Here is a 22,543-nt window from a genome sequence, read left to right as displayed (position 1 = left end):
TCCTGCGCAAGTGTTCGGGGTAGGCGACTGAGGTGGTCTTCAGCCACCCTCCTCCGCGTACCCCGAACCTGCTCACTCCGGGCGAAGTGGTGGGCGAAAGACAGAGCTGAAGTCATCCCGAGTACGCTGCGAGCCTCCCTCCCCTGAAAAACCAGTCGCTGCTGCGCCACATCTAGACCTCCCTGCCTGTGCTGTTCGCTGCTGTTCACCGGGGGGTGAAACAGGGGAAAAAAATTGGCACGCCTAGTCACCCAACGCATCACAGCACATGTTTCCACTCGGCCGAGTGAGAAAAAAAGCGACGCGAACCATTGCACATGTTACCTCCCCCTTTTTATGGCGTACATTTTCCTTGCATCGTTCGCGATACTGAGATTTTTCCGGTGAAGCCTGGGTCGGCCACTTCTCGTGTTGGCTAAATGCCCAGGAGCTTCTACCTCCGAAATTCGGTCGTAACTTTCGGATTTTCCGTTGTTTCCTTTTGTCCCGACTTTTCCACGGAGGGTGGCCGGTGCGAGGGAGCAACTGTTACTCTTCCGCCAACCTGCATCCGGTTCTGTACCACCGCAAAAGTCACCTGAGTCATGCCCAGGACAGCCGCGGCGCCGTGCCACTTCATGGCAGCTTCTAGGCTTTGAGAAGCGCATCTCCGTCCCACAACGAGCCTCGATTATATATGCTCGTCGCCAATTCTTTTTTCCAGAATGACCAGAGCTGCCTTCGCGGACTGAACGAAGTCACAGAGCACCGGAGAGTGCGTGCCCCGTGCGTTCTTCTTCCTCTCTTCCTTTGCTCATGGAGTCTCAGTATCCAAACCGGGCTGGCGACCCACCGTCTTCCTGTGACGGTGCTGAGAAGTCTGATGCGGCAGAAGCTTCCCCTTCGGCAACACCGGACCCGGTGTCTGGACCGAGCCAGTTGTTCTTCGTGCCTGCGCGCACACTCTTTTCAGAAGGCCCTCTAGGGGGCTCTCCGGGAGGCCCCGAGGCAGGCACCCCTTCTCCGTTTGCCTTTCATCACGGGGGTAGTTGGAGAGAGAGCGCCGGTGGGCTCGCTGATGTCCCGCGCGTCGGCGTCGGCATCGGGTCTGTACCTTCCCCCCTCCTTCCCTCTCCACAATCCCAGCAGCCCCGCGCTGCTTCTGGCCACCGCTACCATGAAGGCATCAAGAGTTCTCGGCCGACGGCTTCGTCGCTTCACCAGGCCTCCCGACACTCGAGCCTTCTGCGTGTGCGTCGCTCGGACCGGGACAAGGCGGTCGCGTCTCGCAGGCGCCAGTTCATGCCTCTGGAGGCCCCGCCGCTTCCTCAGCCGCTGACTCCTATTGTGCAGCGACTCCAGGCTCTGCTTCCCCTCCCGCCATTTGCTACTGATGGCGAGAGCGCCCGTCCTCTCCCGGTCCACGAGGAGGCGCTGCTCCTCACCAAGCTTCTCCACGAGCTCGTCGCCTGCTACCCCGACCTCTTAGAGAATCCGAGCGCGTTCCTCACGGGACCGCAGCTGGAGCCCCGCTTGAATTTTGCGAACCCTGACCCGGGAACCACTGGGCCAGGCCCTGTGCTCATGGCCTCTCTCGTTCAATCGATTGGCGAGGTCGTGCCAGCGGCTCTCGACGCGGCGACCTATCTCCTGGACTTGCCGGGAGAACCTGGGTCTCCTCTCGTCCTCGAGTTCGCTCTTAGCCTTCTGCAGCACGCCTGTGGCTGCGTCGCTGCCGCCGTGGCAGCCCAGCCCCTCCCCGAAGCTTCTGTCCAGTGCTGGCTGCCGCTGCTCTTCTCGGTGTTCCGGCGTCTGCGCGCGGTCATCGAAAAAGCAGGACCTGTAGACCGGCTCGCTGGACCTCCCTTGGTCCTGCGTCTCCGACAGATCCAGCACGAGGTGGTCTACGCGCTGGGGAACATCGCAGCGGACTTGGAGGGAGGCCTGATTGAGCAGGGAGGAGTCTCAGTCGCGCTGGAAACGATGCAGGACGCACTGCTTCAGCTAGACTCCCAAGCCCCACCCCTTGACTGTGCACCCTCATCCTCTGTCGATCCCAGCTTTCTCCCTGGCACCTCTCCCGCGCTTCAACTACGCACCGGCGGCTGGCTTCTCGGAAATCTCCTCCAGCTCCCGCGCGCCATCCCCGCGATCATGGATGACATGCTCGGGACCCGTGGGCAAACGACCCTTGGACAGACGTCTCTCGGGCAAGGAAACCTGGGGGCGGGGGAGGCGCCTTCTGGAGTTCCCGGCCTTCGCCCTGGGGGCCTTGAGGTGCTTCACGCGCTGATGAGACTGGAAGTGGAGCAGCAGCATGCGGCGTTGCGTCTGCCGGCGACGGACGACCGGCGCGCGAGTGTGGCTGAGGGCCTCTGGGCACTGCTGCTGTTTCTGGAGGCCGTGCTTCGCGGGCCAATGGCCCCTGCTCCGGACCAGCGACCCAAGACGGCCCAGCACACCCTCGACCTCTGCGGCGCCGTCGCAGAAGAGGAGACAGCCAAGACACTCGAACGCGTTGCCCCTGAGATCGTCAGCCTGTTGATTCGCCTCGTTTTCGAGGCGTTTGAGGGCGCTCAGGCCTACAGGTCCAGGCGGCGCGCGGCCGCCATGCAGGGAGGGGGTGAGCCACTCTTCCCGGGCATCGAAAGCTTCGCTTTCGGAGCCCAGACAGGCAGCCTCGAGTCGCATGCAGCGGACCGCGCTCTCGCGGGCGGCGCGTCCAGAGGATTTGGGGCAGGGCCTCTAGAAACGTCAGCCGCCTCCGACTTGGCCGGCGACCGCGGTGACGGCGTGCTATCTGACAGGCTCGCGAGGTTCAACGAGAATGGCGCGGACATACTTATCCCTGCCTTGAAAATCCTCGGTATGAGACACATAAAAAGTTACAGAGTTGAAGTTTCATACTTCCAAAAGTATGAATTACTGAGTGGTAATCAATTCTTGGAAGGTGAATCACAACTTCACACACTCAGACTGAACTCATGCTTCTGAGTCTCTCAGCGCTCTTTTCTCTGCAAGCCAAACAAAGTCCAAGTATCTCAGTGCCAGACTGCGCCATGTTTGAGTTCCACTGTCTGCGACGCATGCTTGTTTTGTTTCAGAACGAGGGATCTCCGGACGGTCCTTCAGTCCAGTGTCCCGCTTCTGTCTAGAATCTTTTCCGTAAGGTTCCCCTCGTTTTGTGTCTCCTGGATCTGCGCAGCACTTCTGTGCTCCAACTTCCGCGTGAGGACTTGCTGGGCAGACGCAGTTGTGGCCGTCGGGGGCGACGCTTTTCGCGACCTCCTCGCCTCTTGCTTCAAGACGCGACGCACGATTCACAGGCAAGTGTGGATTTCTCCACTTTTCTTCCCTTTCGTTTTTTGCTGTATTGCACGTGACACGAACTCTCCAGGATTTAGAGTTGTTTTTAGGATTTTTGACTTCTGGCTGCATGCACTTCACAGAGCCCCGTGGAAAGGCCTGTGTCTCCTGCGTTCTCAAGCCTCACCAGTGGAGGTCCGGGGTCTTGTTTGCGCGTCTGCAGCGTTTGCACAGACCTGCAGGCATAGACACGGAAAGCCGGTGGCATTTCACTGGAAAAAACGCATTTGTTATGCACAACTCCAATTGCGCTGATACATTGAAACCAGGAACTAGAAAGCATGCGTCGCCTGTGCCCTGCACGCCTCACATGGACGCCTGCACTGCGCAGTCATTTTGGCTTCGCTTCTGCTGCTTTTGTATTTTCAGGGGTGTCTACTGCGCTGCTCTTGCTCTTGTCGCCAGCTTGGCTGCCGGCCCACCGCAGCAGGTAATTGAGGACGCGTCGTACAATCAAGGAGATGAGGCAACACACCAAAAGAGTCACCGAATATCAATCTAGATGCACAGATGGGCTCATAGCCAATCCCTGTCCGGTACGCACCTGCTTGATCTGTGTGCATTGGAGGGTGTTGTGCGTGGACCGAGGCGCGTTTTGATCGGGGTGCCGGGCGCTGCAGTGCATGTGCAAAGGAATAGGAAATGTGAGGAGGCCTAGGTTTTACAGTTTCCTCCCCAGGGAGACTCCCGGGACCTTGTGTCTGGTGTTGCAGACCGACTACGTCGTTCCCTTGATTCGCGGTTTGACGGAGATCCTCCACTCAGCGGAACCCGTCGATATTCGGAGGGTAAGGAGGCACAGAGGTGGTGACTGTCGGAGGTGACCAGACAAGCCGTTTTCACTAGACGCAAACCCCGGAGTGTGTCTCTTTCTCTCTAAGTTGCTCTTCGCTTTTCCTGCTCGCGTATGCATCGCTCGTCGTTCTTCTCTTCTTCCTTTTTGTGCATACCTCTTTCCGTCCGTAGGGTCCCAAAAAGAACTGAGGCTGCACCTGTCAGACAGTGATCGTGCTGACGAGGCCGCAGGAGGGAAGTCTTCAGTCATTGTCGCTTCGTTTTTGTGTCGCATGTAGTGGGGAGAGCGGAGGGGTCTAGCGACGATGCTCGTGCCGTCAAGGACCAGCTTTGTACGGAGGATCTGTTTACTTGTGCCGGTGTGTATGCTGGGTTAGAAAGTGAGGATTGCCCTTGTGGGAAAGATCAAAGGGGGGGAAGTCTTTCACCTCAGAAGACGAAACCCGAAAGACCTTAGACCTTTGCGAAGGGAAGCCGTCGCTGCTTAGCCGTGTGGGTGACACCGAACACAGAGGCTCTGCATGCGAAGGCTTCGGGAAGAGTTCCTGTCGGTGTTCTGTCCAGGAGGCGGCGGTGTCTCTTCTGCACGTCGGCTTGAACCACGGGAAGAAGCATCTCAATGCGGTCGTCGAGGCGGAGCCGTCTGTCATTCAAGGGATGCTGGACATTCTCGAACAGAACAAATACGACAGGGCATGCGTCATGTAAGCTCTTCCCTAGAGAACGGTTCCCTCTGCCGCACCGCTTTCGACAGAAGTCTCTGTGTTTCTTTCTGCAAGCTGTTCGACGACCGGTTTACAGCTTGACGGTCGTTGTTTACCGACTCCCAGTTCCAGGAACTTCGCAGCGCCTACCTGAGAGAATTAAGTGGTGGAGAAGGGAAATCCGTTTGACACGACGTATCTGTAGGACAAAGACAATCAGGATAGGATTATCTGGGACCCATTGTGGCTCAACGGTGAATCCGTGCGCGTCGTCGCACCGTGCATGCGTCCTTGACGTCCATTCGCGCTTGCAGCGTCTGTTCGCTTTCTCCCATGTGTAAATGGTATGTCTCCGCTGAGTTTTCCGAAGAGCATCGTCGCCACAGAGTCCCAGTTCAAAGCGCGTCTTTCTTCTGTGGTCCTCGAGGACCTTCACAGCTGAGAGTGTCTCTGGACTGCGTCGCGTGCTCTGTTGGGTTCTCTGCGTCTCGCGCTTTCTGTGATCACTCGGACAGTGCGCTTACGATGGTGCCGATCATTCCAGCGTCTGAGGAGTCGTCTTCCGTCGGTGTCCACGAATGAAAACGGCGCAGGAGATGCAGCTGAAGCATGCGGCACCTCGAATTTCCATCCAGCTGATATTGCTCCAACAAGATGTGGAGCGCTAGCAACACAGCGTCTGTTTCTACCGTGATCTGCCGCCCCGTTTTTTTCAAAAAGTCACCGCCGTGTCCGTTCGTAGACTCTTTCTGTTCTGGAATCATGGGGGGCAGTAGTTGTAGGAAAGAAAACCTTCAGAACAGTGGACGCGCATCCACGCAGAGACGTCCTGGTTGGCGTGGAGTCTGTACCGTCTACACATGCATTGTGTGCATGTGCTGGCGTCCAGCCTCTCGTTTTTCTCGCTCCACAACAGTCCTGGTTACACGGAAGAGGGGTCGACTCTTATATCCATACATGTGAGGCGTAAACAGCATTTGTTCAGCCTCCAAACCTATGCCATGCGAAGAAGTATATGATCTGCGGATTCGATCGTATCTCCTTAAGTTCGAGGCTGCCAGTGTCGTTTTGGTTTTTTGAGGGGAGAAATTTTGCGAAGCAAAATTGGCGTGTATCCTGCTTATGCGCTGTGTCCTTTCTGCCTTTGCGCATGCGTTCAGAACTGCACTCGACTTCGTGAATGGAGTGCTGGAGAGTGTACCTACAGGGCGAGTTGAGGTTTATCGTCGAGATGGCATTGCGGTAGGTCATGGGTCCTCTTGCGGAAGGAAACTCGCCTTAAATATGGTAGAAAACGCACGTCACACCGAAACTCGAGGCCCGTCTTGTGACATGCTTTCCGCCACTGTTCCCGTTGAGGTGGTGGCCTGTGAACGTTACGTGGAGCTCGTCTCTGTCAGCTGTGCGCGCAGAAGCGCCGCGCCTGTTCTCGGAGTCGAGAGAGGCGACAACCTCAACAAACTGAAACCTGAAATACGTCTGTTGCCATGTTTGCAGAAAATTGAGTCTGCACAGTTTCTCCATGATCGTGCGATCGACAACTTCATCTCGTGGATGGTGTCGCAGTAAGTTCTCAGCTCTCACAGCTGCCCCCGCCGATGGCTCAACTGCCTGTCGGCAGTCCTGAACGCCTTGCTTCTCAGCCAGCAGTCCGCTTACGCGTGCGAAGCAACGGCTTTGCTTGCTGTCGCACATATATATCTATCTATATATATCTTATATACATATATTTATATAGATATTCATGCATAGATGTGTGAGTAGGTAGACTGTTTGATAAGAATTTTTCCGAAGAGCATACCTGTTTTTCCTTGAATTTTCTTTGTGGAGCACAACGCCCTGTTCGTGTAGCCAAGAACTGGACAACTTGTTGACAGCTGTACAGATCTTCATCTTTACATGCATGCGAAGACGCGCCAATATTTCTCTCTATAGTACACGGGACTGTCATACGTCGGTCTTAGCCGCATACGACGTAGGTCTCCAGTTCCTTGGTTGTTGGATCTTGTTTGTTGGGCCTCCGGCCACGGTCCTCTGGGAGGGCGCTGGGTGGGAGTTTCCTTCGACTTTTACCTGTCGGAATTCGTTTGTTTGTCCTGGCTAAGGCCCCCCTCCTCACGTAAGAAGACGACATCACGACGTGTAAATCGTTACAGAACAACAATCCTAAGGGTCACGGACTGTGGTTTTGTACGTACGCTATGCGTCTGTGATGCTATTTACTCTGGTTGGACTCTGGTCGTCCCCTTCCCTGTTTTTACAGTAAAGATGCGTTTTCATCCGTAGACGAACTCCGTGTTGTCCCCTTGTCTGCAGTTACTTTGATGATTTCAACGAAGCTGAGGGAGACGAGGAAGCTGTCGAGCGTCTCGTTGCAGAAGAGAGTGTGCTGGCCGCACAGCTTTCGGACTTGTCTAAGGGCGCGCAGTGAGCGCTCTGGGGCATTCGTGGGGCCGATTCTCCCTACAAATGCCTAGAGTCCTAGGAGGCGCGAGCGTTTTCCTGCCGCGTGCAGACATCTTCCGGTTTGCAGGGACTGCGTCTCGCGCCCGTTCTGTCTCCTGTCTCTTTCCGAAGGTTTCTGGAGAGCCTCCAGAGGCGGCGCGTGTGTGCGGAAGGGCCTCGAGCTTCTTTCGGAAAGCGGAGGCTCTTGCATGCCTTGTGTGCGGGAAAGAGAAAGTTGAATTGTGGGGGAAGGTGCCTCGCGACGGAAAGCTAAAAGTCCTCCTTTTAGCGCACGGGCTGCGCGACGACGCCCAGCGCGCGCGCAGCTGCCCATCTCCGGGTTTGCTCTGACCCTCCGGCAAGCGGTGAGGCGCCGGGGCCTCACTTGTGTCGTAAACACTAACCTCTGACCTTGCTCCAAGTACCGTTCTGTCTCCGCCAGTTCTCCGAGAATGAGAGAGCAGGCAAATCACTCACCCAGACTAGACCGAGAAGGCAAAAAATGCACAGACCTGCGAGAGAGCGCACAGACTCGGACGTCGGGGGGAGAGTGCCTGATTGGGGGGGGCGTTCGTGGCTCTCGGGGTGGCGAGCCCACCGTCGAAAAAGGCCTGGGAGTGGGGAGAAAGAGGCAGGGACAGAGCGCCTGGGGGCTGCACGACCCAGTGTCGCCGTGTTGCGGAGAGCCCCGATCTCGGGGTCTCTGCGGACTTTTATGCGCCTCTTTGAATTAAATTTTTTAGCACCCGAGGGAGAAGGATCTCGTCTGCCGCCTTCGCTCTGGCGCAGAACGCGGCAGGTGTGTGACCCAGAGAGCTATCCTCCGGGTCGCGTTCATTGGACTCAGCTCCGCTGGCTCCGTCCGTCTGCCGCTTCCGTTCTTCACATGAAAGAATCTTCCGAATGCTTTTTTCTGCTCCGCTTGCATGCGGCTCTGTATTGTCGGCCGACTTCGCGGCTACTCGCCTCTGCGCGCCCTGGAAACTCGCCAGAGCGCGCCATGAAACTTTGCTTCGTGCCGTGTGAGCCCCCATCCTGTGACCCAGAGAGGAAGCATCTCAGAGCTTCAAAGGAGACCGAATAGACCCTCAAACGAGGTGGGTCTCGGAGGCTCAGAAGATGCCTCTGAAACTTTCAGAGGAAGCCTCTCAGACCTGCAGAAAGGTCTTCCATAGAGCCTCCAGTGGGGTCGACCAGACTCTTCAGAAGAGCACTGTCAGACCTTAAAAGGAGGCGACACTGTTCCGGAGTCCCCTCACCTATTTTTCGCCGAATCTCTCTCCGTAGCGCACCGAGGAGAGAGTAGCGCAGTCGCGATGTTCCTCGTGAATCCGTCTCGCCTCGCGCGAGAGCACTTGTCCTAGCGGTGTGGAAGGCCGCCTCTGGACAAGAGCCTGAAGACGTGAGATGCGTCAGAGAGCGGAACAGACCTTTTTGCGCGCCAGGGAGTTACTCACTCTCGTCTAAATACAGTGAGAGGAGACGGTTCGTCAGATCCGACTGCGATCAGTTCCGTCGTTCTAGCGGTCATCCTCTCGCAGACTGGCGTACGCAGAGACAGGAGCCTCTCCTTCCGCGAGAAGAGTTTGTGTTGCCGCTGTGTGGGACGAAGAATCGGTGGAAGCGACTGCGGGGCCGGACACAGGACGCCGGCCCGGATGTGCAAGAGTCGACGTGTGGGTCGGCTTGTAACTATCGATGCATTTTTATGTATCCACATATACGCGTGTTAACGTGTGTATATTTACTTCTTGTTTGAATCCTTTTCGTTGTTGGCGCGCGCGTTAGAGTCTGCGTCAGGAATCGGGTCAAAAGTTTCGCACAATGGGCGTGTACTCAAGGCGTGGGGGCTATAAAAAACACGGTGACGAAAACGGGGGGGCGTACAATCAAAGGCGGCGTTCTGGGCGCAAGGAGAAGTCGAGTGTCGAAAAGGGCGTTAGAGTGCGCCGCCAAAGCCGCGCCAACGTCCGGTCTATGCAGTCTGCATGTTCGAAGAAAACTGTATAGATAGAGGGGGCTTATCCCGTTGTTTCTTGCGGTGTGTAAGTGTGCGTCCGCGCGAGTTATGGCTTTTGTGTGTGGGGGCGCGCATGCGTGGCAACGCATGCAGTTGTGTAAATAGAGAGCATGGCGGATTCGCCGTGCGAAACAGGAGGCACCCGATCCTCATTTGTGCAGCGCGTTCGCTGCCGGTTTGTTTTTTGCTTTGATCTTGCCGCACCCGCCAGAGAGGCGCGTGTCGAACGCGACCCGCGAGGCGCCTTCCGACTCCGGAGACTTCGACGCAGGCTGAGTAGGAAGAGCGCGCGCGCCAGAGTCGCTCTCCGCCCGCAGGCTGGTGCCGACAACTAGGGGAAGACGACGCCGTTCCAGTGTCACCGTTCATCGCGCGTTACCCTTTAGGGACAGACTGCTTTGTTTTTTTTTCTGGCCGGGAGAGTCCAACATTCTGTGCGTGCGTTCACGAGCCTTGCGTCTACAGAGTATATGCACCAAGCTATCTCGCGAAAAGATTGGCGTACATCTATGTAAAGAGGTGGACACACCACGTGCGTTTTGCTCTGCGTAGTCGAGGAGCGTTCAAAGCAAACCCGCGAAACGACGCGGCACGCGGCGTCTGCTCGAAGGCGTTGCATGCATGCGCTTTGTTTTTTTCCGAGTGCCTCTGCGTCTCTCCGCGGACGCCTCTTGCCAGTTGCAAGGAGCGAGAGAGCCGCACCGTCGACATTTAGGTGTGAGAGAGGCGGGAGTCAGAGACTTCATGTTGTCATTGCCCCGTGAGGAGGGCTGGCAGCGACAGTCATGCCTGGCGGGGATCCGATGTGGATCCTTGAAGGTGCAGAGAGAGCCCACAGCGGCTCGGAGTTGTCTTGTCTATTATGTCTAGGCCCAGTCGCACAGGTAGTAGATTCGTGAAAACGTGTGTCCTGTCTACAAGTGATTCCTTCCGGGCTCTCCGCGAGGGAGGCCCGGTAATCTAAGAGCCGCCCCGAGCGGCGCTCGTAGGCTTTGTCAGGAGAACCGAACGAAGGAGTGATCGTTCGGCAAAATCGACCAATGCAAGACGCACTGAGCAGGCTTTTCTGTGGAAAGGGGACCTGCCCTGCCGGGCGAAGCGTGGACACCGCACGAAAAGGCGCGCAGGTATGCAGGGGTGCAGTCGAACTGCGTGTGAGGGATCTCGTGAGGTTAGGGTAGCAAGAATGGGGGAGGGAAGAGAACACTGCTTGTCGTGATGGAAATCCACGCTTTTCCGCCACAATAGGGTGTGGAACGTAGAAACGCGAGTCTGACGCTGTGACAGCCGTGCATGCGTTGCACAAGTCGTGGCGGCCACGTCGGTCCGGTCAGAGAATTTTTGCAATCTGGGCCAGCGAAGTGCTTCCTAGAGAAGCTGCTCGCAAAAAATGAACATTGTGTTCCAGTCCAACTCCCCCTGCGAGCGGCGGGTGGATCCACAAACACCTCCGACGTCGTAGCGGGAGCGCTTGGTTCGACACGCGCTCCCGTGCGAGCAGGTGTCAGCTCTCGAAGCTTTCGCTGGCAGAAAGTCCGAGCTGGGCGAAAGAAGGCACGGGTTGCGCACAGCGCGGCATTTTCCCATTTTGTCGGTTGTCTTCCTGAGATGATCTGTTAGGGACTTGCCGGCTGGCTGCAAGCCTGTGGAGCAGCGGGGCGGTCCCCGCAGAGCGGGAAAAAGGACACCATCACAGGTTGCATGGTTTTCGGGGAAACTGAGGGGCAGGGATTCCGAGCTGGAGTAGGAAACAGGGAATTCGCATGCGTTTCCCGTCTGTCCCAGTCTGTGGGAGACCCTGAGACTCAGTGCCGGCTCAGGTGTCCGTGGCTCACGGCGCTATTTCGTGTTTTGCTTCCGGGAAACATAAAGACGATTTCAAGGGAGGGAGGGTTTTGCGACTGAGTTCAAACCACATACGAATATCACAAAGATGTCGAACGATACAACGTGGCCGGCTGGCGTCGAATACTATTTTCCCCGTCCAATCGATGGGGAAGGAACCCACACAGCCCTCTGGCTTCAGAGGGACCAGCGGAGGTCTCAGGGTTTTCCCGTGTGTTCGCGCGGCAAAGCGAATCGCCTGTGGCGAATTCTGTTCTCGTCTGTCTTGCGAGACCAAGAGACTCAAACCTAAGAGAGTTCGGCGCCGCCGGCCGCCTTGCCGCTGGGCTGGTCCCAGGGAGAGCAGGCTGCATGCAAGACTTATATGCGGGGTGTGTTCATGTGCCGAGAACCCCGTACCCGATAAACTCACGCGAAGCAGCAGTACACTACACGACCACGAACCATAGTAGCGCGCTCGGTAAGGGTCTCTAAACTTCGATGCGCCTCTGCCAAAGTGCGAGTGTGGTTGCACCTCTCATAACTGAAATCGAATAGTCAGACGCATATAGCACCTACGATGCCGAATGCGGCTCATGCGTAGCTTTCACAAAAACCTTGGTTGTCTGTATCTCATCAATGAATACGACTTCAGTTATGAGATACAGACATATAAGTCCGCCATGATTGCTTTACATCAAAGAACGTCACGAGCTAGCCTCTGATCGTTGCGTTTCGCAGTATCTAGTATCTCTGGTTACAAACCCAAAACACAGCAGTCAGCTAATTACACTTTTTTTACAATAACAGCTCGTTCTACACGCGAGCGCGAAAGCCGTCGTTCGCGATCTCTAAATAACCACAAGCAGAGAACATGCACACAAGCTTTTTAAGAGTCTTTCCCTAAAACGACCGAGAAACATCGGCGTCAGCCTTAGCCGACATCAGGCACCACAGAATAGGTCTGAGCGATGAAAAACCTCTCTGGCTTGCGCCTTCCTTTGCATGCACAGCCTCGGAGGGTTGAAATGCTGAATGCACCAAGAATGGTGAGATTCAACGTTTTTAGTTGAAAAACCAGTGGCTGTATACAAGGTGTGCCAATGTGATGTTCCACGTCACGGAACACACGTGTCACCATTTGCGACGCCGCGGAGATTTCGAGGCAGACTCGCTGCCAGCTTTCAAGCTGCATGCAGTCCCTGCGCTCTACCCTGTGGCCTCGCTCTGAGAGCCATGCCGCGCGGAAGGCAGCGGCCAAGTGCAACTCGTCAGCGCCTTCGTTAGAAACTCGACAGCTGCCCGAGCGAACCAAACGCGTGGTCTTGAACCTGAAACGCAAACAGAAGTAGCAAGAAATGCAAAACAAGCATTTCGGACCACGAATACTCGCGAGAGAACAGCTCTGCCAAGCCTGTACAAACAGGTGTACGAATACAACATATATATATATATATATATATACATATGCTTATACGAAACGTAGTCTATCTACGACCTAAACTTGTGTGTCCTTATCTATCTACGTATCCATCTATCAATCAATCTACCTGCCTATACGAAAGACTATGTACACGACTTGGTTCGCGAATAAACCGTGAAAGAGATGATAACTCCCGGCTATAAGTACATAAACGTTGTAGGTGGTGTCGACACTTACAAATGTTTTAGGTTCTATGCACAGACACGGATATCGCTGGACTGATGTACACGCATATTGAGAGAGGGATACCGCCCCGGAGGCCTCCCGCTTTGTGCCCGTAGAGCTAACCTGCTAGGTGCGTGCAGTGCGAACCCGTCTGCGTGATTGCAAACGCGACGTTGGCATTTCTGAAGGAAAATGCGGGGAGAGAAAGCAGACTCGCGAGCAGAAAGTACCGTCAGGCGAGTGCGCCAAAGGACAGACGCGCCTTGGAGTAGACTTCGACTCAAGAAAAAGCCAGAATCGCCCAATCTGTGATTGTTTCTCCCTCTCTGCAGTTTGTCGTGACTTTCTGTCTGAGAATTCGTTTCTCTTTCTTCGGACTTTTTAAACCTCTCTTTCAGGAGAGAGAGTGTTTTGCCTTTGCATCGTCACGCTCGTTGTGCTCTCCCGAGAGCGTGGTACGTGTCGCGTCTTGTCTTGTCCCTCTCAGAAACGACTGTTCTTTGTTTCACCATCCATCCTACAACGTTCTGTCTTGTCTGCAGCTTCATTTCCTCCCGTGCGTCCTTTCCCTGTGTCTCCTTCCTTTCGCTTCCTTTTCTCCCTCGTCGTCTCTCTCCTTTCTCTCCCCTCTCTTCCCTCTCCCTTTTCCTCAGCTTTTCGCCGTGGACTCTCTGTGCCAAGTCTCCTACTGGACGCTTGTCTCGAACCCCGCAAGGCAATCCCTCTTTCGAGGCTCCGCCCCTCATTGGTAGCAGACCTGAGGTGTGGATCTAGCGGAGATCTTAAAGACAAAAATTTACGTTCGAGCTGAGCAATTGTCGCCGTCCTCGCTTAGGTAGCCCACTTCGTCGTGTCTACGAGAACAGCCCTGCCCTCAGTTTTTTCAGTGCGATTCGTTTTTCTCTGTTTCCTTCTCAACTTCCTTGTCTCCCCTGCTCACCGGCAACAGGCGAACAAGTCAACGGCGCCAAAGTCGCTGATGGGGTCGTCCATCGACATGAAAATTAGAGTGGGGACCGGGACGTTGTCCAGCCTCGCCCCGCCGACGGACCAGTCCTCGTAGAATTCGGAGACGCCCCCTGGATACCTCCTAGACAACCTCCAGTAGACGCCTTGTTTTCTGTGGACTTCGCGGCCTTCCCACCATTTCTCAGCTGCTTCGCCCTCGCTCTCCGAGTCCGCCGCCGTGTCTCGCGGCCCGCGCCGCGCTCCCTCTGCCTCCCCCACGTGCTCCGCCTCCGCACAGCTAGTTGGGCTCCGGAGCGCGCCGGCGCGGGGTCGGGGGCACGAGCGCGCCGGCCGCCGCCTCGTCCGGCCGCAGCCGGGGGCCCGCGTGTAGGGTGAAAGCAGCTCGACTCTGTCGAGACGCAGCGCATTTTCCGCCAGCCAGCAATCGACCTCGAAGCTACTCTGGCACGCCAAGAGCGGCTGGCGCGCGCTCCCGCTGTCTCCTCTGTCTCCACGCTTGGGGCCCGACGCTCGCGCGGGGCGCACCTCACCAGGGCCCCAGCCCCAGGGGGCGCCCTCGAAGAAGAGCGCCTCGGCGTAGGCGGCGAGCCACCGCTGGAGGGCGCAGGGACAGCAGAAGTGCGCGGGGAGAGATGGTGGAAGGGCCATGAGACTGCGCGTTCGGGGGGCATCTCCGACCGAGCGACGGGAGAGCGTGTCTCCTTCTTGTTCCTGTACCCGCCCACGGGCAGAAGTAGACGCGTTGCCGACGCTCTGGGAGGAACTCGCAAACGTTGCCTTGGTCTCGCCAGTGATATTTGGAGGAGGGAGAGAAGACCCAGATACGGGGAAAGAAAACAAAGCCTCTGGATCCGCGTAGAGAACGTCATCGTCGGGACCTTCGCCACTCGCTTCTCCGCGCTTCCTCGAAGTCGCCGGGCTTGGGGATCCCTCCGTGGCACCCCGTTCGAAGAAGCTGGACAGAAACGTTACAAGGCCGTGCAGCCAGGAGACGATGCCGTCCGTCGCGAGACCGGTCAGCGATAGCCAGTCGAAGAGCCCCGCGAAAGAAGCATTCCGTCGCTCGTTGCATCTGTGCATTTCGAGGAAAGGCCCCACACAGACGACGGCACTGAGGATCGAGGCGACGGGGACTGAGACACCTCGCCCCGAGTCGCCGCGAACCTCGCCTGCATGCACATCCAGAGACAGCGGGGCCTGCGCGGAGGCGGTCCGCCCAGGGTGTCTGTGTCCGGAGCCCGGAGGCGGGAAGACAGTCCCCAAGGCGGAACTGGACGAAGCGGCCTCCGCAGGCTCGCGACCGGCGCCGCCAGCCTCTTCGGCTCCTATCTCCGACCAGAGGGACGTCCTGGACATCGAGGCCGAGGAGACATCCGGTCGCTGCTCGGGCCTCTGCACAGTCCGGCCGGAGGAGGCGAAGCTCCACAAACCCCCCAGATAGCTGAGCGCCGCAGCGCCCGTCGCCGATATAGACAGAGAGGTCGCGGAAGCACCACGGCGGACTTCGGCTCCAGCTTTCGCCCTGTCCTCCCTCGCTTCTCTCCCGTTTCCGCCTCTCCCGTCGGTCTCGAGTCTCCGCCGGGCCGGAGAGACAGGCGCCGCCGGCAAGACGAGCGCAGCGCTCGACGGCAAGACCCGCGGAAACGGGAGCCCCGCCGTCCCTCGCATACACGGTGCTGCGCCGACACCGCGTCGCTCGTCTCGCTTGGTTCGCCTCCCAGCGCGATCCTCCGACTCCACGACCTTGTCGCTTCTGCTCTTGAAGAACTCATCTCGCGTTTGGGCAGATGTTTCGGCGAGTGGTGACGGAGGGCGAGGTCCGGAGCCTGGCTGCGGCTCTGAGGCCAAAGACGCACCAGTCGCACTTCGTCCTTCTCTCAAGGGAGCTTTTTCGCCTGAACCTGTGGTTGAATCCCCTTCGAGAGGAGGCCATCTTTCCCGACGAAAACAACCTCCGATCGCATTCGAGACTCCTCGCCCTCGGAGCGGCCGGCCTGTAGGTTCCCCAGAGGCGTCTGCGTCGTCGCTTAGAGACACACCACCGTGACATGGCCCGTGATCGCCCTGCAGCGCATCATCATCTGGTTCTCCCGCAGCGGTTGGAAGTTCCGCCTGACCGCCTCCCGCGACAAAGGAGACGAAGGACTCCGGCTGTTCTCCCTCTCCCGGCTTCGGCTCGCAAGCGTCCAAAGAGACCTCTTCCGCCAAGCGTCTCTGCGTCTTCACGGCATCTTCGCGCTCATCACGTGCATTCCCTTGCACGCACCGAGGCGCCTCAGGACACCCTAACTCCGCAGATAAAGACCGGGACCGAGTCGCGGTCGGCGCTTCGAAGCTGGATAACAAAGCACCTGCATGCGTCTCCTTGGAGCCCCCAAACGCGCCTGGACCAAGGCCGCCCCTCGCCGACGCCACACATCCTTTTTCGTCTTCTTTTTGCTTGCCTTCCCGGTTCTTTGGGTTCGGTGGAGTCTCCCTGAGGCCGCGAGTCTCCTGCGTCGAGACATGCGGTCCTCCGGCTCCGTCGCCTGTGTCCAGAGGCCTACGCCTCCGCTCCGTCTCCGCCTGAGCGCACGGGGCCCTGGCGCGCCTCGCCGCCGCCCGCTGCACGCGCGCGAGCGTCGTCGCGCAAGGGAAAGGCGCGTCGCCGTCGCAGCAGGAACAGCAGGCGGGTGGGAGGAGCGTTGGCTGGAGATACACTCCCTGGACTGGAGCCTGCGGTCGTCCGAGTGTCAGATACCCGCTGGGGCGCGTGGAGACAGATGCTGAAGTCGCGGCAGCGGCCTGCTGAGCGAGGGCGCCGGGAGGCGAAAACGGAGGCTCCGGCGCAGACAACGGAGACAGGAGGCGCAACAGAGTGTTGCCGCCGAGAGACAGTCCGATGGCCGCCATCGGCAACGAAGGACAGAGGGAATGGACGTAAGAGATGACGAGCTGGGGAGAAGCGCAGCAGGAACACAAAACATAGTAGGTGGTAATATGCGGGAATCGAACGCCATTCTCCACCGGCAAACAGCCGACATCTAGATACCCAAACATAACTCTGTACGTCGACGTTGGATCCTCTCCCTCTACATCAGTCCAGATGTATTACTTGCATGTTGACCGTTTTTTGACATAGCGTCGTTGAACGGACGAACTGCTGGTGGGGTCTCTCTCGCGTCATATACACTAGGCGTCCGTGGTGTCTCACGTCTATCTGCACCACGCTCCGTAGAGATACCGTCTGACTCTCGTCCTCGCATGTACACCTCTCAAACGTTTTTCTGATGCAGGAAAATAGGATGTGGAGTCTAAGTGCATGCAGGCGTCGACGTTCGTCGCGTCCACGGACGCTTCAGGCACAACGCGCCTATCCATGAGGGCTCCGAGACTCTTCGAAACAGTGTAGAGAGAGGAAGGCCCGTCGCTGTCCCATCCGAGGGGAGCTGAGACAAACAGAAGAACGCGCGAAGAAGGAGACTCCCCGACAGAGGCGTTGCCGAGAAATACGCAAGAGAGGAGACAGACGAAGGCTCACAACGCTTTTCTCACCCGCAACTCTTCAACTGGATCCTCGACTAACGCGCCCGCGCCACACATTGACAAAGGAGGTAAAAGCAGCTCGTCGGCTTCTCCTCGTTCTTCTTCGCTTGGCGGAAACGCCTTGGCTGCGCAACTCAAGTCGCCGCCGCTGGTCGCCGCGCTTCCAAGGTCGACACAACCGTTTCTTCGCTCGCGGGTGTCACTCTTCTCGTTTCGGCTGTAGCATCCGCGGTGCTGTCTCCTTTCCTTTGCGTCTCTTCTTCGCCTTTCCTGGTTGCCCAGAAAGGCCTGGAGGGCCTTCGCAGTGCCCGCGCGATGCGAGCTGAGGCGAACGACACAGCAGATGAATCCCGCGCGCGCCGCTGCGTCGACGATCGAGGCCGTCTGTACAGAGCAAGGCGCGTTAAGAAACAGGTCCTTCTCCTTCTCCTCTCTCTCACTTTTTCCTCGGAGACGAGAAGCCTCCTCCGTCTGTCTGCTCCAGCATCCCTTCTCTCCGGCTCTTTCGCGCTCGTCTCCTCGCTCACCTGTCCGATCTATGCCCCTCTCTCGTTCGGGTCCTCCTTCTCTCTCTCCTTCTCTCTCTCTTTCACTCTCTCTTTCACTCGAGTCTGTTCCGGCTTGCTTCGCCTGCGTCGAAAGACGCCAGCTTGTCTGCGCGCCCCCGAGGCCTGTCAGGAACTCGTCTCCCACAACAAAGATGAGGCCTCGGAAGAACAGATGCGGACTGTGCGGATCGTCTCTGTAGTCGTTTCTCCCCTTTTCTTCGCGTCGCTCGGCCCCACCCTCACTGCCCCCGCGCGCCAGGCCTTCTCGTCCAAGCGCTGCATGCAGCGACGAGGCAGGCTCCTCCTTCCCTGCTTGTTGCAGCGGAACCAGCCTCGATTTGTCTCCAGACGGCATCTGCGCGCGCGGCTGCGAGTACAGCGTCTCTGCGCGGCTCTCCGAACTGTGGGAGACCGCCTCGTATCTCTCCGGGCCATGCGCCGCCTCTCGCGCTTCACATGCGCGGCCTCCGACCCTCTCTGCTGCTTTGCCTCTCGCGCCGAAACTCTGCCCGTCTTCTGCAAACGAACGCTCCGCGCTGTCGCGGCTGCTGCGTCCTCGAGAGGACAGGCGCAGGCTGGGGGCAGTCGCTGCGTGCAGCCGCCTCTCCTGGCGAGCCACCCTTCTGGCATGCGCCGCCATGGAGAAACTCGGCAGAAAAAGCCAGTCGACTGAAGACACTGCACCAGAGCCGGGATGCTGCAGCAGCTGTCGGTGCGCAGTCAAGGCGGGGCGCTGGGGGAGGTTGACAAACAGATGCAGGCGCATGCAGAGAGCAGCCAGGCGCGCAGAGACCCTCCGGAAAAAAGACGAAAAGACCCAGCTGCGAAGAAGCGGAGACGCCGACAACAAACGAGAAACGCGCGAGAACGGTGGAGAGGAAGCAAAAGGCGAAGAGGAAGCAAAAGGCGGAGAGGACGAGAAGGAAGATGCAAGAGATGCCTCGGTGTCTTTGGGGAGATGTGGAGACTGAAAGAACAGTGATACGCGAGACCGACCGGCAGGCGAAAGAAGCTGGCGGAGAGCTGTGCAGACACCGGCAAGAAGCCGCAGCAGTGCAAGCAAAGAGAAGGCGCTCTTCGAGGCTTTCGGATTCTCAGGCGCGTCGGACGCAGCCGCCGGGTGTCGCGCTCGCGGCAAGACGCTTAGATAGAGAACGAAATGTTGTAGGAGAGTGGAGAAAACGTAGAAAGGCGGACGATAGGAGCGCCGAGCAAACTCGCACCTGCAGAGACAGCCGGACGCACAGAACATACAAGAAGTGAGAGAAAACACAGAATCTGGAACGACGGCGACAGAGAGAGAAGAGAGACAGAGCCTGCCGAGTCTACGGTCCAGTGGCAGTGTGTGTCTGCTGCTGTGTACTCGAATTCGCCTTCAGGGGAACACAACGCCCTGGAGAGCCAGTCCAGCGTTCGGCCTTCGAACCAGAGGAGGGAGAGACGCACAGAGCCGCGGCAGAGAGGCGACCAGGCGAAGAGCGAGAAAAAAACAAAAGAGCGAACGACGGGCAAATCCTCAACTCGACTTGTCCAACTTCAAATGTCGCCGGCAAGAAAGCACCCGTGGAAACACACTCTGGCGCTTCCGCCTGGTTTCCAGCAAGTCGACGAAGTCGCTCTCAACAGACAGAGAAGCAGCAGAACTTGGTTAGCATAGGCTGCTTCCACTGCTTCGTAGTGTCTACGCGCGCGGCGCAAGAATCGAGCTCTGGATCTCCCGCACAGCTCCGGCGACGCGTCTTTCGCTCGGGGGCCGGCGGAGACATGACAGAGTCTGTAGGCGGGTGAAGAGGCTCGAACCTGCAGCGTCGGTGTCTCCGCGATTTCAGCGAGAGCAGAGATCCACCGCCGCGCTGCCTTCGTGCACCATATCCGGAGGAGTATCGTGGCGAAACAGCAGCATGCATAAGACAGAGTCTCAAGACTCAGGACGGAAGATCGCGACAGAACCTCAGAAACGCACAAACTGAAGTCTCACGCGAAAAGGCATTCACGAAGCTTTAGCCGACATCTCTGCCACGGTAGGGAAGAAGGGATCAACTCCGTTCAGGCAGGTGAGCAGCTGGCGAGCAAGACTTACTGCTGCAGTGTGGCGCCCATGAAGGCTCCGGAAAAGTAGAGATTGACTCTCGACATGTTGGTCAGATCCAGGCAACACCAAGTGAGGAAGCCTGCAGTTGCGGCGAGCGTCACGATGGCGCCGAGGGAAAGCGAGGAGAACAGAGAGACGAAGCAGTGAGGGAGAGATCCGAGGAGAGAGAGCAGAGGAAGAGAGAGAGCAAGCGTCGCTCTGGAAAGGAGCAGAATGGTGGAAGCTGCGAGGGCAAGCAAGTTGCGTAGAAGCGCGAAGAGACTGAAAAAGGACCAGCTGGCGACACCGTGGAGCGGAAAAGAGACGCGCTCACGAGGCGAGAAAAAAGCTGTGATTCGGTCGACAACCGAGTGATCTGGAGAAGCAGCAGAGGCCGAAGCCTGTGGAGGCGTCGGGGGCTCGCGTGTTTCAGGCAAATGCGACGAAAACAAAGAAGAGAAGTCGGAGGCATTCACAGGGGACATCAAGCGAGGACATGAAGCGAAGAGCGACCAAGGCACAGACATATTCGCGCCGGTATCGCCGGTGTCCGAGGCTGACGAGAGAGGCTGTGGAGGACAGGAGGAAAAGGCGCAGGGGGGGGACGCAGGGGAAGATGTCGCAGTGGTGGACAGAAGGGGAGACTGAGAGGAAGAGAAGGAAGGATAGAAAAAGGACGACAGTGAAGACAGAAACGAAGAAAGAGAGTCAGAAGAAGCGGCAGATCCCAGCCACGACTGTTCGAGGTCGGGAGAAGACGCTGCGACAGCGGAGAAGAGCCGGGGCGATGGATCAAGGGGAGAAAAGGCATCGGAAACTGGGGCAGAGAGGGGACGCGAAAGGAGCAACAGAAAAGCGAAGAACCCACGGAGACTGCCAATGTGGCGCCGCAAAAGCAGAGGCGTCGCCATCGTTCCAGCAGCAACACAGCGAGTTCTGCACAGAGAAGGTCGCGTTAAAACAGCTGGCGGATCCCGAGAAAAGATGAACGGAGAGAAGGAAAAGATGAACGGAGAGAAGGAACAGATGCGCAATAGAGAGAGAAGAGACGCGACTCCAGGGAGAACTACAGAGGAGAAGCAGGACAGAAAACACGATTTTCCTCTTGGGGCTTGGCTCCCGTCTTGTGGGGGAGCAGAAGACCTCGCTTCGACGCGCGGACGCGCTCCGAGGCGCCTCCGCTCCTCTTTTGTCTCTCCTTCGACTCTGCCCGAGAAAACGCTTGCTTTCTTATTTGACTCTTTCCCTGCATCCATTCCTTCTCCGCCTTCTCTTCTTCCGGAGTCTCTCCGTCTCCCGCCCTGCCGCGCGCCTGCGTCCTCAGGTGTACCTACACCCGACGCGAGCTCCCGAAAAGACGCGTTTTTGAGACGTCGGGACGCGCGTCGAGCGCATGCGCCAACATTTTCGTTTTTCCGCGAGCGCTGAGTCTCACATCGCGGCCCATGCGCGGATCGGCCTCGCGAGCAGAGGTCGTTTTGAGAGACTTCCTTTGTCTGTCGCGTCTCCTCGGCGTGCCGCTGCTTGTCTCCAGTCGCAGGCCTCTCAGTCCCTGTTGACGTCCCTTTCCTGACCAAAAGACAAAGAGGCGAAGGACCAGTCAGATGTACAGAAAAGGGGATCGACGCTCCCCTCACACACAACAGGACAAGACACCTGCCTTCACCAATGTCGATCAGGCCTCCGGCCTCTTGGTGCCTACCTAGCGACAAAGAAATATCCATGAAATGCATATCTACAAAACCATTTGCATATACATATATATACATATGTATGTATATGTATATATATATGTACATATATGTATGTATGTATATGTATGTACATATATGTATGTATATGTATGTATATGTATGTATATGCAACTGTTGTTGTATGGATAGATGCATTTGTAGCGAAATGACGCGAAAAACGGAGGTGGGTCCACGCGTTTGAGCTGCTTCAGAAGAATAACTGAACGTGCTAGGAGATGCAGTGAAGAGACGCACAGTGTCCTTGCCTTTGAGCGACAGAGAGACAGACTTTTCTTGAAGGGAGGGCCTGCAAAATAGAGGACTGAAGCGTCGACCAGAAGGCAGAGAGAGGAGCTCTCTCCTGCGAGAATTCTTGCGCGGAGAACCTCCCTAGAAGAAGCAGACTGATACGCCGACAACATGACTCAGGAGAGAGGAGCTCTTTCGTGACGCTGACAAGAGCGAGCAAGCCTTCCCCAGGTAGGTGCAGCAGGCATCTCGTTTTCCGCGGTGGCTCGCTTATGGAGGAGACTAGAAGAGGAGAAGAGAAGAAGAAAGGACAAGCGGAAGGGAGAGTGGGGAAGAAGAAGCGAGAAGAAGAATCGTACCGGTGGCAACGGCGTTTCTTGCGATGAGGCAGGTGCGCCTGTTCGGCAAAGCCTCAGACTGCGCCTCTCGCAGAGAGCCGCGAGGAGAGGAGGAATTTGAGCCGTATTTTTGCTTGTTTCCTCGGGAGAAAACGTGACTTCACCACAACACAAACGCTTTGACACACGCTGCCTTTGCTTCGCGTCTCGCCTTTCTCAGCGAAAAAACTGAGCTGGCGTTCTGCGAAAAACAGTGACCTTTCGCGCGGGTCTCTGCGCCGAGACTCATTGCGTGCATGCAGCCGCGTTTCTCCTTTTAAACATTTTCT

General features: G+C 57.3%; 2 protein-coding genes across 2 annotated transcripts; one reads left to right on the top strand and one right to left on the bottom strand.

The window, feature by feature from the left end:
- The first annotated feature begins 124 nt into the window (after positions 1-124).
- On the top strand, positions 125-11,918 carry TGME49_247300 (hypothetical protein). The gene is made up of 8 exons (XM_018780815.1): positions 125-2,845; positions 3,185-3,305; positions 3,715-3,775; positions 4,059-4,133; positions 4,705-4,844; positions 6,005-6,086; positions 6,342-6,409; positions 7,161-11,918. The coding sequence occupies exons 1-8, from the start codon at positions 796-798 to the stop codon at positions 7,273-7,275; spliced, it is 2,712 nt and encodes a 903-aa protein (XP_018634953.1). The 5' UTR covers positions 125-795; the 3' UTR covers positions 7,276-11,918.
- On the bottom strand, positions 11,813-22,411 carry TGME49_247290 (hypothetical protein). Its single transcript, XM_018780814.1, has 6 exons — positions 22,236-22,411; positions 19,904-21,463; positions 17,285-19,046; positions 13,722-16,684; positions 12,905-12,963; positions 11,813-12,464 (listed from the first exon to the last, which is right to left on the bottom strand). Exons 2-6 carry the CDS (start codon positions 21,148-21,150, stop codon positions 12,343-12,345), a joined length of 6,153 nt encoding a protein of 2,050 aa, XP_018634952.1. The 5' UTR covers positions 21,151-21,463; positions 22,236-22,411; the 3' UTR covers positions 11,813-12,342.
- Positions 22,412-22,543: the final 132 nt, after the last annotated feature.

Source organism: Toxoplasma gondii, chromosome XII (genome assembly GCF_000006565.2).
Source record: "Toxoplasma gondii ME49 chromosome XII, whole genome shotgun sequence".
Classification (NCBI taxonomy): domain Eukaryota; phylum Apicomplexa; class Conoidasida; order Eucoccidiorida; family Sarcocystidae; genus Toxoplasma; species Toxoplasma gondii.
The sequence above is the reverse complement of the archived record's forward strand: the minus strand, read 5'-3'. Positions and strand labels throughout refer to the sequence as shown.

Excerpts from the sequence above, each read along its gene's own strand:
- TGME49_247300 (XM_018780815.1), top strand. The coding sequence starts at position 796 with ATGGAGTCTCAGTATCCAAACCGGGCTGGCGACCCACCGTCTTCCTGT. Across the intron at positions 2,846-3,184 it reads CCCTGCCTTGAAAATCCTCG|CACTTCTGTGCTCCAACTTC; the intron begins GTATGAGACACA and ends GGATCTGCGCAG. Across the intron at positions 6,087-6,341 it reads ATCGTCGAGATGGCATTGCG|AAAATTGAGTCTGCACAGTT; the intron begins GTAGGTCATGGG and ends CCATGTTTGCAG.
- TGME49_247290 (XM_018780814.1), bottom strand. The coding sequence starts at position 21,150 with ATGGATGCAGGGAAAGAGTCAAATAAGAAAGCAAGCGTTTTCTCGGGC. Across the intron at positions 19,047-19,903 it reads ATGGGCGCCACACTGCAGCA|GTGCGAGTTTGCTCGGCGCT; the intron begins GTAAGTCTTGCT and ends CTGTCTCTGCAG. Across the intron at positions 16,685-17,284 it reads ATCCAGTTGAAGAGTTGCGG|CTCGTCATCTCTTACGTCCA; the intron begins GTGAGAAAAGCG and ends GCTTCTCCCCAG.